Source organism: Echinops telfairi, unplaced genomic scaffold, assembly GCF_000313985.2.
Source record: "Echinops telfairi isolate 266 unplaced genomic scaffold, ASM31398v2 ScPeMD7_1;HRSCAF=3_0, whole genome shotgun sequence".
In the NCBI taxonomy this organism is placed as follows: domain Eukaryota; kingdom Metazoa; phylum Chordata; class Mammalia; order Afrosoricida; family Tenrecidae; genus Echinops; species Echinops telfairi.
In genome coordinates, this window is record NW_022103896.1 from 2,593,324 (window position 1) to 2,607,030 (window position 13,707).

The window sequence follows — 13,707 nt, forward strand, 5'->3', positions numbered from 1 at the left end:
CCTGCCCACAGTCCTCCAAGGGGAGAGTACTCCAGCTACCCACAGTCCTCCAAGGGGAGAGTACACCTGCCCACAGTCCTCCAAGGGAAGAGTACTCTACCTACTCACAGTCCTGCAAGGAGAGAGTACTCCAGCTGCCCACAGTCCTCCAAGGGGAGAGTACTCTACCTACTCACAGTCCTGCAAGGAGAGAGTACTCCATCTGCCCACAGTCCTCCAAGGAGAAAGTACACCTGCCCACAGTCCTCCAAGTGTCCCCAGGGTGCCTTTCCCAGGGTTATGCATGGGCGATGCCTCCCGTGGTCTCAGTGCAGTCCTAGGGGCACAGCCCAGGGGCTCAGTAGCGGGAGCCCCTGGCCCCGCCCTCCAGGATTAAGCCCCTCTGTGCAGACCAGCCCTCACACGTGTGATTTTATAATCTTCCTAACAGGAGAACCCAGCTTTGGCGGTTGCAATTAAAACCTGTAAAAACTGTACTTCGGACAGCGTCAGAGAGAAGTTCCTTCAAGAAGCCTGTAAGTGTTCTAGATATTTATGTGACACTCTGGCTCTGTGTCTGTGATGCCTGAACTGTTTCTGAGGAAGTCAGGAAGCCGGCCCCCTGGCATGTGTAAGGCCGCCAAACCTGCATCCTTGTGTGCACCCTCAGCGCCTTTACGCAGGCGGCCCCCTGAGAAGTTTCCAGGTAATGCCCATGGGGTGCTATTGTCCCTGAGCACCTGAAAAGAGGCAGTGGGGCAGGTGCCCCACCCCCAAAGCATGCCATATCCTGGAACACACGGGCAGGGATGACCTCGGGGCCCTCTGGACCCAAGTCAGACTTAGCCGAGCATGCACTGATGTCACGGTGCCTTCAGGGGCTCCAGCTTGACTGGCAGCCCTGAGGGCGCAGTGTGGGTGATGCGGCCCTGGGCCCTCCGCGTGCGCTGGCTGTTCCTCCTGGAGCAATTCCCGTAGAACCTGTCTCGGGAGCTCCCCTTCACGGACACACACTGGCTTCATGCCCTCGTCAGTAAATGCACCTGGTGTGAAGTGGGCTTTGTGATGAAGCTCGCCCGCCCCACTCCACAGTATGGGTGCCCCAGGGCCTGTATCCTGGTGCCCTCTCTTCTCCAGCTTTCAGCAGCTGGTATGTCCCCGAGTGGCTCTTCTGTCCCTTGTCACTCAGCTCTCAGGACATCTCGGCCTAGCAAAGACCCTCCCCGTCTGCGCAGCAGCGTGGTCCGGACAGTGTTCCTGTGTGGTGTCCGTGCTTCAGAAGGCAGGGTTGCGTTGCTGGTTTGTAGGACTTGAGTCTCCCCGGCAGCTGCAGGAGGTAGTTTAGTAGGAGCTGGCAGCTCTGGAAAGGTTATTTCGGGCCTGTGTGAGGTGCCATGTGTGCCCTCTGCACACGTAGCCCGACTCAGATCGCCAGCCTCGTGAAGGCCCAGGCTTCCCTAGCGCTCCTGCATTCACAGCCTTGGTCATGGGGTCCAGCTCTGCCACAGGTGGCAGAGACCAGGATGTAGCCAGCAGGTTGTATCCCAGCAAATGCAGGCAGTGGCCTAGTAGACAAATACCTAGTGTCCCAGCTGCTGCTCCACTTGGGGAGCACCCTGCTAACCATGTGGCTCCCAGTCTGCGCCAACTCCTGGGTCCGTAATTCCCTCCCTGCCCACATGGACATGTAGACAGTGGACTGCATCAGGCAGACTGCCTGCTGTGATGCACTACGGGTTTTTCCTGATTGTTGGCATCGTGTTTGGAAAAGCTGCTCCGCCCTGGAACATCTCAGGTTTGGGTTCTCCCTGTTGAAGGGCAGGCGCCTTTGCAAGACTCTGAGGTGGCCGTTGGGTGCATTGCCAGGATGCAAGCTAGCTGCCCAGCGAGGGAGCAGGAGACGGAGACGGAGTGGCCCTCCGGCAGGGAGGATCCTGGGGCTCCATCTCTGAAAGGTGGTGGGAGGTGGCGGAGATGTTGGGAGGTGGCGGAGATGTTGGGAGACTGGAGTGCAGCCATCGGGATGCAGAGGGCCTGCCTCTGGTGGTGCTTTTGGATAACGGTGCAGGTGGAGAAGCTCACTGGTTAATAAGGAAGCTAGTCCCCTCCTACAGCCGCCGACTCCAGGGGAAATGCCGGAACTTGCGCGCGGGCGTGCGCTCTACAGAAATGCATCCCACTGCACGAGGCACGGCGAATTTGCATTTCTATGAATAAGAATTATGTGCCTCCTAGCCGATTTTCTACAACTTGGCACGGTGTAAACCCTTAGACAGGGAAAGACCAGACTGTCCCAGTGAGTGAGTGAGCCGGGCTGTGCTTTCGGGTTTGCTGTTTGCATGTCTTCAGAATTTTCCTCATCCTGTGGTGTGTCGTTCTGTGGCAGGGGACTGACATGGAAAGGTAACTGCTTCGGATACTGCTCTTGTGAGCTGGCTTGTTAGGATGGGAGTTGACCCGGCATGGGTCCTCCAAAGAAGCCCTACCATCTGCACGTGAAGTCTGAGAACGACTGAGCCTTGTGGGTCGCCGTTAGGGTAGAACGTGGTTGTAAGAGGGCAGTCCTGAGCCTGGCGGCTGCTGGTCCCAGCTAAAAGAAAAGCTGCTAGCCCTGTCCCCATCCACAGGCCCCAGGCACACAGGGCTCTGTGCAGCACCCCCTGGCCATGGGGCTCCACCAGGCTTGGAGATGCCCCAGCATAGCTGGGCTTCACTGCATGTGCCTCCTGTGGGGTCCTCATGCTGCCCAGGAACTGGTCTCTGGAAGTCCCAGTTACTGCCCATAAGTATCGCCTCCAGGGCCCCCTTACAGGACACGCCCAATGCCCAGTGGTCCAGTCAGTGGTGTTTACAGAAAGCGCGCTGCCTAGTGCCGGGGACCTGCTGAATGCTCGATGGAGCAGGTTTCCAGAGGGGCCGCCCTGACATGGCAGAGATCGTAGGTTTGTCTTTAACACGCACCCTCGGGCTCCCGGCCCCTGGCCCCACTCCTCTACCAGCTGTGCCTGTGTGTGGGGACAGGGCCAGCCCACTGCACATCTTCAGCTCCCTGGCTGGGTGGACTAGTCCCGACATTTGCTGCAGAGTAACCAGGCGTGTATTTCCTCCCCAGTAACCATGCGGCAGTTCGACCACCCTCACATTGTCAAGCTGATCGGCGTCATAACGGAGAACCCCGTCTGGATCATCATGGAGCTGTGCACGCTCGGGGAGGTACCCCACCACACCCCGGATTAGGGGAAGCAGAAGAGGGCCTACCATCAGACAGGGCGGGGCTCAACCTTCACCTTTAGACTCCCGGGAACCCCAGCCCCAGGCAGCAGCCTCGAGAGGAGAGCTAGTCCGGTCACCTCATGAGCAGGAGCGAGATGGAGGGACAGCTAAAGTGAAACGCCCTGGTTCCTTCGGAGGACCTTTTGGGGGCCTGGGGCATCGGTTAGTGCCACAGGGCAGGAGCAGGTGGGCTAGTTTGGTTTCCTCCGGGCGGCCAGCGCTGGCTGAGCTGCCGCAGCCTCGCCTCCACCGGGAAGCCACTGCAGGACACCGTTTCTCAGGCCTGGGCACTAGTCGAGGTGTCAGATCTTTGCTCCGCCTGCTTGGGGACCTGGGCATCACAAACATGCCCCTCCCCGGCCGCTGCCTCTCCACTGAGCACAGTGGCCTAATGAAAGCTCTCTGTTGGGCCACCTCCCTCCCTCTGGGTTTTGTTGGTCCTGAGCACCCAGCATGCCACCCTGGGTGACCTTCACACACGAGCAGGTCTCCGCGCCATCCTCTGCCCTCTGAGTGTTGTGTACTTAGTTTGTCCATAGTATCCTACTGCTTTTGCTTCTCCAGAATACGGTGATTCTTCTGGCTTAAAAAAAACCCCCAAAAACGCCAAATGTTTGTTTCAGATTTTAATAGAATTGGGATGTTGAAGTTACCTGCCCCTCTCTGCCATGTTAGCACTTAGCTAAGCATCTCAGGATAGACCAGTAGTTCTCAACCGTCCTCATGCTGTGACCCTTTCATACAGTTCCTCATGTTGTGGTGAACCCCCCCCCCAACCATAACATTATTTTTGTTGCTACTTCATAACTGTAATTTTGATACTGTTATGAATCGGGCGACCCCTGTGAAAGGGTCTTTCGACCCATAGGTTGAGAACTGGTGAGATAGACTGACTATTCTAAGGATGGACTTCTCTGCGTCAGACTCGTCGGGGAGGGGGAAGGGGATGGCATCCTCCCACCTCACTGCCTGCAGCATCCCCTCAGGTGGGCCCAGAGGGGCGGTTTATCCTTCTCCATCTCAGATGCCTGTGGGGCAGTGAGGCCGTCTCCCATCCTCCCCTCAGGTGTGCCCTGAGCATGACAAGGGTTGAAACGGAGGTGAGCTGCCCGGGCTCATGTATCAGGCTTGTTCCCATAGCTGCATTGCTTTGTTCTTCAGCTGTCTCCACTACGTAGCAGTGTTTTATGCTCTGGAGGTATCCCTTTCCCCAGAGCACATCTCTGTGTATTTTTCCCCAAATGTTTGTGCAGTCAAGCCATAAACATGATTTTACCATAAGTTTTTTTTTAAGCCAACAAACCCTGGACCTGAGCTGGGATGTGTCCTTCACTCTGCCCTTTTTGGCGGGGGTGGGGAAGCCGTGGCCCTGGTAACAGTGCATTGGGGGGACACTCGGTCGTCGGCATTGCCGCCCCACATGGCGTTTTCACTTACGTTTCTGTTCTCTGTCCCCCGTTGTTCTTCACCTTTGTCACCGCCCGAAAAGCTGAGGTCATTTTTGCAAGTCCGCAAGTACAGCCTGGATCTGGCCTCTCTGATCCTGTATGCCTACCAGCTCAGCACGGCTCTTGCGTATCTAGAGAGTAAAAGATTTGTGCACAGGTCAGTCCTGACGCTCACAGAGCTGACCCCCCAGGGCCACCCTGCGGCTCCTGAAGCAGGGATCCTGGCCCACAAGGCTGTGCTCTCCAGCCGGTCAGCAGGATCAGCGGAAGCCAGCTGGGCGTGGGCGGGACAGGGAGCTGGAGGAGCAGAAGCAGACCACCTTGCAGATGACACCTGCTGCTGCTGAAGAGCGTCATCAGTGGGTTAAAGCAGGAGTACATGGAGCTTTGTGCGAAGCATTTCCTTTCGTACACTGGCCCCGTGGGCAGTAGCAGTGACCGTGTTAAGGATTGCATGCATGCTGGGGCGGTGGGGAGGGGGGGGCTATGTCTGCAGTGAGAATGCCCCCATCTCCTCAGTACCCATTAGCTAGCTTTCCGGCGGGCACTGCAGGGAGGTCCTCTTTCACATGGTACTGAGGCCTCGGGCCCTCGGCTGGTGTTTCCTTGTGTTACAATGTATTGCCCACAATTCTCACCCAGGGACATTGCTGCTCGGAATGTCTTGGTGTCCTCCACGGACTGTGTCAAGCTGGGGGACTTTGGACTGTCTCGGTACATGGAGGACAGCACTTACTACAAAGGTGAGAGGTCAGAGATCAGGGCAGGCACCACAGGTGCCGAGCTCTGTGTTTTCCTTTTTCCAACGAGATGTGTGCTGGTGGCTGACCAAGGTGCAGGGTAGCCATTCCATGAAGGGGGGTTTTCTGCAAGTGGTGCTGCAGCAGTGAGGCATCCACTGCTAGATGCACCTCGCCTTCTCCACACACCCTCCCCTGGCCACCGCTTTCGTCCACGTGTCCTTGTCTGTGGGGATGTGCTGGTCCTGTCCCGCAGGGAGGAGGATCTGAGGCCCAGCACTGGCAGAAGAGGTGTGGGAGGTTGCCCTGCTGGCACCTGTTCCCTCAGGAGCGGCGCCCCAGATGACCTCTCTGTCTGCTCTTCCTGGTGAGGGAGTGTGCCAGCAGGCCATTTGTAACACCTAAGTCCAGATGTGGGCCTTCTGTGACAGCTCAGGTGGACCAGCCCCTCTGGGGGACCGACACCACTGCTTTACATGTACTCCCTCCCGACCTCCCTCCAACCGCAAGGGCTGCCAAGAGTCATCCTGCAAAAGGGGTTTCCCTGCAAGCAAGCACACACCGGCCATCACGTGGTTGAGCTTTCTGTTTGATACTGGCAAGTACGAGCACGTCCCCGGGGCCAGCAGGGCGTTGACGCTGCACTCTCATTTTGCAGCTTCCAAAGGAAAGTTGCCTATTAAGTGGATGGCTCCGGAGTCCATCAATTTCCGACGTTTCACCTCAGCTAGTGATGTGTGGATGTTTGGTGAGTGTTCTGTCTTCTGTCATCTATGAGATAAAGGCGATCCCCCTGTGGACGCTGACTTGTCTGGCCTCGCCTGGCCTCCTGTCTGGTGAAGTTTCCACTCGGTCCCTGTGATGGCTAGTTCCAGGCCTGGTCCTCTGCGCCTCGTTCCCTCTTCTTAAGCTGTCCCTTCCTCTCTCCTCCCCTTTTCTGTCACGTGCTGGGCTGCTAACCACAAGGTCAGCAGTTCAAAACCATCAGCCAGCCGCATGGTAGAAAGATGAAGCTTTCTGCTCCCATAGAAAGTTACCTCCTCTGAAACCCGAGGGAGCCCTTCTGCTCTGCTGCGCGGGGTCATCTGAGCCCAAGGGGAGTGGGCTTTCAGGGGTCGAGGCTCCCCTTCCCCTTGGTCACAGTCTCTGCCTTTCCCTGGCACCCTCTGTGCTTGCTCCTGAGCAACCCCCGGGCCAGAGCACACTTCAGCCTAGGGTCCACCCTCCCTGCAAAGCTCACCGCTGTCTTTCCATCCCACCCTCAGGTGTGTGCATGTGGGAGGTTTTAATGCTCGGTGTGAAGCCTTTTCAAGGAGTGAAGAACAATGATGTGATCGGCCGGATTGAAAACGGGGAGCGATTGCCAATGCCTCCGAACTGCCCTCCCACCCTCTACAGCCTTATGACGAAGTGCTGGGCCTATGACCCCAGCAGGAGGCCCCGGTTCACGGAACTAAAAGCACAGCTCAGGTAGGAGCCAGGTGGAGGCTGGGCGTGGGGGGCGGTGGGAGATGTGGCTGCTGCTGCTCTTCACTGAGGGCCATCCTGGGCCCATGCACTTGGCTTTGTACCTGGCTCAGGTGTAGCTGAGAATCTTAACGTTAGCCATCAAATCAGGACCAGTCCCCCCCCCCCCCCCCCCGACTTCTTCCTGGAGCAATTGGGTCCCACAGCATCCTCTCTCCAGTACTCGGGAGTTCCAGCAGTACCTCCCCACCTTGGGTTCTTCTGCTGCCCAGCCCCTCGTTGCTCCGTGTCTGTAGGTGCTGACTTGCTGTTGCTCCCTCCCAGTAAAATGCCCTCTAGTCCCCGTCCCCCGTCCCTGCCACTGCTCGTCGCCGGATTTCTTCTCTTGTTGACCACCTTTCCCATGGGGAACTCCTTGCCAGTCCCCAGAACTGAGCTCAGGAGAAAGCTTCCTGAGCAGCCCAACCTCAAGGAGAAGGCCACTCCCTTGGCGCCTTTCGCACACTCCCAGTGTGACATTAAGCAGTGCGTTGCTTGTTGAGGTCCCAGCCCGTGTAGGGCACTGAGGGCCTGCTGTCAGGATCCACTGGAAGGTCCAGGCTGTGGGGCTGCTTACTCCCTGATAGACGTGCCGTGCCTTTGAGCCCCGCTGGACACCTGGCTGTGTCTCACTCCTTCCTCAGCACCTGACCTGGCATCCGGGCTCTACAACCCTGGGTTGGAACAGAGCCCACTCTGAGACCTGTGCGCCAGCAACATGGAGGGCCCCTGTGATCCTGCATGGGATCCTGTTATGGACCCCTGCCCGGGCTTGCTGTGCCCCTGCTCCCTGGCTCCACAGCCAAGCTGCGTCCCTGGTTGTGGAACGTGTAGTCTTCCTTAAAAGTCACCACGCATCAGACGCCAGGGATCCTAAAAGCCCATTCTGCCCAGCATCCTTACTGAGCCCTTGGACCGTCCAGATGGCCACCACACTGCCTCGCTTCTAGGCAGTGTGGCCCAGTGGGTGCTTCTCCCTCCCAGAGACCGTCTCAGGGAAGAAGTGAGACCTGTGGGCAGGTGTGTCCACCGACGTTTGTTCTGCACCAGTGCTGTTTCTGTGGAGCCAGCATGGAGCAGACGCAGGGAGTCTGTCCTGCAGAGAAGCAAGGTGCTAACTTGTGTCCGGGGCCACGTTGCAGGGAGGAGGGCACCCACTGGCCTGGACCTCAGACCGGCTCCACTCTGCCTTTCACAGGAGAAGCCGTCAGATATTTCTAGAGCTTCTTTGTCTGTTTTCTTCATCCTTAGCCTCCTGCGGAACGTGTCCGCCAACCTCCCATGCCCACACACTCTCATATCAGCCCCCATTACCGCCGGCCTGCCTGGCCACCATCCACCCTAACTGTGGCTTCGTTTCCCTCCTCGGCGTGGCCTTAGCGTTGGGCCTGTCCTTTCTTAGAAGTCCCAGGCCTGCGTTTTTAGTTGCCGGCTGGGCACCATATGTATCCAAACAGCAAAACTGCCGTTTTCTGAGTCCTAAGTTACCATGATACCTTTCTCTTCATCTTCAGCCTGGGGTCCCCCAGCCGCCGAGACACCTCATGCAGGCTCAGCAGAGCGAATCTCCCACCTGGCTGCCCCTGTCACCCAGCTGCATCGCCCCCTAGAGGCCCCTCCCTCTCACTGCCCCTCCCATGGCCTCCTAGCTGACGGAGCCCTCTTCCCCGTCGCCACCTTTTGCTCTTCCTGCTCTCGCCTCCTGGGTTCCCTTCAGCCCTGCGAGCCGTGGTGGGCCCCAGGTGCTACGAGCACCCGTGGTGGCGTGCCTGGCACTGGTCTGGTGGCCCAGCTGACTGAGACACTCTTCCTGCCCTCGAGGAGCTCACAGTCTAGTACGTGCCACCCTACTAGACTGGCGCTCCTTGAGGACAGGGGTCGTCATACTCGCCCGCGTGCAGAGGGGCTCGGGCATGCCACAGCAGCTAGGAGAAGGGTCATCCGCTCACACTGTGGGAGCCCCATGGGCTCTGTGGGCAGCCTGCCTGGACTCTCAGTGCCCATGTGCACAGGGGTTCTCAGGGCCAGCACTGCGGTTGTGTGTCTGAAATGAAGCTGGCTTTGTAGCCTGGGCATTGTAGTGTGGCGCCCAGAGGCCAGTGGGAGGCACCTTTATACCACATGGCTTCTCTGCCGTGGTCTTCTCCAAGATTTGAATGAAGAAATAGAAACTTCCCTGGCCTCCCTGGCCTTTACCTTCAGGCAGCACTGTCAGCAGGCTCCTGTCAGTCACAGGGAAGGACTTGGGCGGGCTTTCACGGGCTGATCTCTGACTCAGGGAGCCTGGCCTCCTCACATCCTGTCTCCTGAGCAGTAGCATGCGCTCGGTTAGGAGGAGAATTGGGTTAACCTTGGATGGCCTGTTCCAAAACCAGACTGCCGTCGGTGAGTCGGTTCTGACTCAGAGCAACCTTGCCAGGCGGACCAGAGCAGGGCTGCCCCACAGGGTCTCCGAGGCCAAGCGTCTTTACAGATGTACACTGCTGTACCTTTCTCCAGCAGGGTAGCTGATAGGTAGGTTTGGAACTATTAACCTTCTGGTTCACAGCCAAGTCCTTTAACCCTTCTGTCCCCCAGCCCCCTTGAATGGCCTTACACAACCTGGAGTATTTTTCCAGGGGTGGACTAGGACCGGCTCTGCAGTTGGGCTGGCATGTCGGTCCTGCCCAACTAGTGAGCAGCAGAGAGAGCAGTGGTGTAGATCTGGGTGAGTTCACATAACTCATTCCCTCACCCTCCCCAGCTCCCCCTGACCAGACTCTTCCCAGACTTAGATTCGCCTCCAGATCTGAAGCTCAGAAGTAGGCTTTCCCAGCTTCGCTTTCTCCTTGGCCCTGAGGAAGGCCGTCGCGAATCACTCCGAGTGACCAGCGTGTATCTGAGTACTTTCTAGAGAAAAGAGGCTATCAAGTTTTTAACGTTGAAAGTTTTGCCCATCATTTGGGCCTGTCTTTTGACTTCCGTGGAGGTGCCAACATAGCACAGAGTGACTAGCTCAGTGAGCTTCCAGGAATTGGACACCCCATGGAGCCCTCCGTGAAGCACATATGTAATCAGCATACAGCATCACATCGTCAGCAGGTAACACTGTGTAACCACGGCCAGAAACCACACACAGCCTTCCAGGAGGCCACCAGCGCAGTATCCCTTCGTAATCACTGCTCAGACATGCACACTAGCACCCACCCCCCAAGTGGTGCTCTCCCTGTGCTGACTGTGGAGTGTGCCGTGGGTGTAGCTTCAGGAAACAGGAGGAAAGGAGTGGAATGGTACAGAATCAAGGAGCCTGGGGGCTGTTGGGAGACCTGTCAGAGGGCCCACCTGAAGGCTGGTGGAGCTACAGTGTCATGGCCAGCGCTTGGTCGGTGGTACACCCTGAACAGGTCATTCCCGCCAGGGCCTGAGGACCACAGGGAGAGCGAGAGCTTGATGCTTGGCACCAGTGGAGCCTGTTTCACCCAGACTACCCTGCTGCCTGCTAGCCTTGCTCAGGGCTGTGCTCCAGCCATGGGGCCCGGTTTGGTGTGGGCCCTTGGCTTCCTTGGCCTGTGGGAGACCTGTTTGGTCTGGGCTGTGGGTTAGCGCCATGGCTGCCTGGTGCCCACATTGGAGCTTTATGGAAGCTGCAGACAGAGCCTGCCAGGTGTACAGGCGGCATTTCATTGGGCTCAGGCTTGGGGTCCAATGTGTGTATGTGTGTGTCTCCCACATGAGAACACACAGAAAACGTGCGGGACAGGTGCCGCACCTTATCAGGCGCCGGCGGTTACAGGTAAGGGATGAGGGCCGGTGTGAGACATAGACCCGTACTGGTTTTCTGGGATGAAGTGAGATCATCTGTCTAAGGCTTTTGGTGGTGTGTGGCTCACAGGAGCCCCCACCCTGAGCACCCGCCATTCTGCTGCTGAGCTCACCACAGACTTTTTCTGGCCAGAGTGGCTGTTGAATTGGCCACATTTGAGATGAGCTGTCACGAAACTGTGGGCACTCTGAGCCATGGAGCCACACGTGGAGCAAGCCGATCCACGTTCAGGTCTGGGAACCACTACTTAACGTTGCTAGGGCTCGTCGGTGCGTGGAACCTGCTGGTGGCTCCCTGCTCACCAAAGCACAACACGCCTTGTTACGGACATTTGATCACTATCTTATGGAAATGTGGGTGGTGAGATGTTCACTTAGAATAAGCAGCCTCTGATACAAGCCAGACTCACATCCACTGCCATCAAATCCATTCTGACTTGTATAGCCCCATAGGGCAGAGCAGGCCTGTTGGGGGAGAGGGGTGGTTCAGCCTTGCAGGAGCACACAGCCTCATCTAGTGGGTTTGAGCCACTGACCTTGTGGTTAGCACCCTGATGATTAACTCACCATGCCACCAGGGTGTTTTTGTTTTGTTTGTTTCAATCATTTTATTGGGGGCTCATACAACTCTTAGCACAATCCATACATACATCAATCGTGTAAAGCACATTTGTACATTTGTTGCCATCATCATTTTCAAAACATTTGCTCTCCACTTAAGCCCCTGGCATCAACTCCTAATTTACCCCTCCCTCCCCACTCCCTTCCCCCTCATGAACCCTTGATAATTCTTAAATTATTATTTTGTCATATATTACACTGTCCAACATCTCCCTTCGCCCACTTTCCTGTTGTCCGTCCCCCAGGGAGGAGGTTATATGTAGACCCCCCTTTCCACCCCACCCTCCCAGTATCGCCATTCTCACCACTGGTCCTGAAGGGATCATCTGTCCTGGATTCCCTGTGTTTCCAGTTCCTATCTGTACCAGTGTACATCCTCTGGTCTAGCCAGATTTGTAAGGTAGAATTGGGATCATGATAGTGGGGTGGGGGGGGAGCATTTAGGAACTAGAGGAAAGTTGTATGTTTCATTGTTGCTACACCGCACCCTGACTGGCTCGTCTCCTCCCCAAGGCTCTTCTGTAAGGGGATGTCCAGTTGCCTACAGATGGGCTTTGGGTCTCCACTCTGCACTCACCCCCCTCATTCACAATGATTGGTTTTTTGTTCTGACGATGCCTGATACCTGATCCCTTTGACACCTCGTGATCACAAAAGCTGGTGTGCTTCTTCCATGTGGGCTTTGTTGCTTCTTAGCTAGATGGCCACTTGTTTACCTTCAAGCCTTTAAAGCCCCAGGCGGTGTATCTTTTGATAGCCGGGCACCATCAGCTTTCTTCACCACATTTGCTTATGCACACGTTTGTCTTCAGCGATCGTGGGTAACTTCTTTTAAATCTTCGTGGAGTCGTTATTATCCCACAATGTTAGAAAGCTCAGAGTCTGATTAAGGACATGAAATCACTTGTACTTACCTGGATTTTTTTTTTTAAGTGGTTTTTTTATTTGCTTCCAAAATTCCTTCCAAAGGTGGTGTCTAAACTCCTCATTAGTCATCTTGCCAGGGTTTCCCTTCCCAGGCTGCCCTGCCGGCTCTCCTGGCTGCAGAAGAGCTGTGGTGTCTCAGCTGACCCGGTCGGCGTGCCCCTGCACTGGAGGCCCTCTGGGCCCTGGGCTGCTCAGTAATAACTGAGGGTAAATCCCACTGACTCAGACATTTGTTTCCCCTGAAAATGACATCTTAACTCATTTGACTAGGCTGTGCCTCACCCTTCTTGGTTCTCGGCAGAGTCTGCCGTGCCCACGCTCTGTCCTGGTCATTCTGAAGTGGGCCAGCAGCTAACAAGGCATCTTCACAGTGCTTCGCGGTCTTGCATCAGAGGCCCATGGAAGCAGCACCTGGTTCAAATGTGCACCTGGGGTGGGAATGCAAATTCTTAAGCAGGACAAGGGTGAACCAGACTGAATGGTTAGGAGTTCTGCCTACAGGAGGGAGGGCCATGCTCTGGGCTGCCTCTGACTGCAGGACTGCTCACTGTGCCCCCTGCCCTGCTCCATCCCCGAGCTGGTTTGCTTTGTGAGGAGAGGCCTGGGATGTGATCAAGTCTGCAGTTACCGCTCAGCTGGGAGAGTTCCCTGAAACTCCCTCCCATCCGACTTGTTAAGAAGGCCCCTGTGCTGGATTTTTTCTCTGGGATTCATGATGGAAAACTGCTCCCTTCCTGGTCTGGATGTGACGCGTGCATGGTGCTCACTGCCCTCCCCTCTACTTGAGCTGACCAGTGGGGAAGGGAGGGAGCTCCATTTCTGCCACAGGCTTAGCCGGGCATGCAGCCCTCTGGCCTCTCAGGCCTTCTCACCCAGCAGCATGTGACTTTCGGAGTCCGTAGCTTGTCTCCTTCCTTAGCGCTCTCCCCACCAAGGTCTGCCCCCAGCAATGCCATTGCCAGGGGGTTCAGTGGTTGCCTTGTCCACAGCCGACTGCGAGTTAGGGTGTCAAGTTAGAAAGCTAGACCTCTGTGCCCGAGAGCCCCCTGCAGGGTGCGCTGCCTCCCACCAGGGTGGTGGTCGCGCTGAGGCAGGCGGTGTTTTCAAGAAGTAAAGGGAAGCAGTTTCTCAGGGTCGCCTGTAGTTACTGGTCCTGCCTTCCCAGCGGCCTGGAGAACTCTCCTACGTCTTGTAGTGCAGTTTTAAATTTCTTTTGAAAATGCCCCATTTCCACTGTCCCAGGATTGTGGTGTGAGGAGGCCTTGGAGGTGTGTCTGTCTGTCTGTCTGTCTGCCTGCCTGCCTGCCTGTCTGCACTGGAAGGACGTCCCCCACCATCCACTGGAGGTGTGTGTGTGTGTGTGTGTCTGTCTGTCTGTCTGTCTGTCTCTGCACTGAAAGGACATCCCCTAC

The 13,707-nt window shown here is 56.5% G+C and overlaps 1 protein-coding gene across 14 annotated transcripts in view; it reads left to right on the top strand.

The window, feature by feature from the left end:
- PTK2 (protein tyrosine kinase 2) overlaps nucleotides 1-13,707 on the top strand; it is a 145,147-nt gene that overhangs the window by 103,092 nt on the left and 28,348 nt on the right. For all 14 annotated transcript variants that reach the window (XM_030884992.2, XM_045296532.1, XM_045296550.1 and 11 more), the window contains 6 exons: nucleotides 431-515; nucleotides 3,092-3,192; nucleotides 4,742-4,857; nucleotides 5,343-5,443; nucleotides 6,099-6,188; nucleotides 6,706-6,910. In XM_030884992.2, coding sequence (XP_030740852.1) covers nucleotides 431-515; nucleotides 3,092-3,192; nucleotides 4,742-4,857; nucleotides 5,343-5,443; nucleotides 6,099-6,188; nucleotides 6,706-6,910 — 698 coding nt within the window. The remainder of the gene's footprint in view (nucleotides 1-430; nucleotides 516-3,091; nucleotides 3,193-4,741; nucleotides 4,858-5,342; nucleotides 5,444-6,098; nucleotides 6,189-6,705; nucleotides 6,911-13,707) is intronic.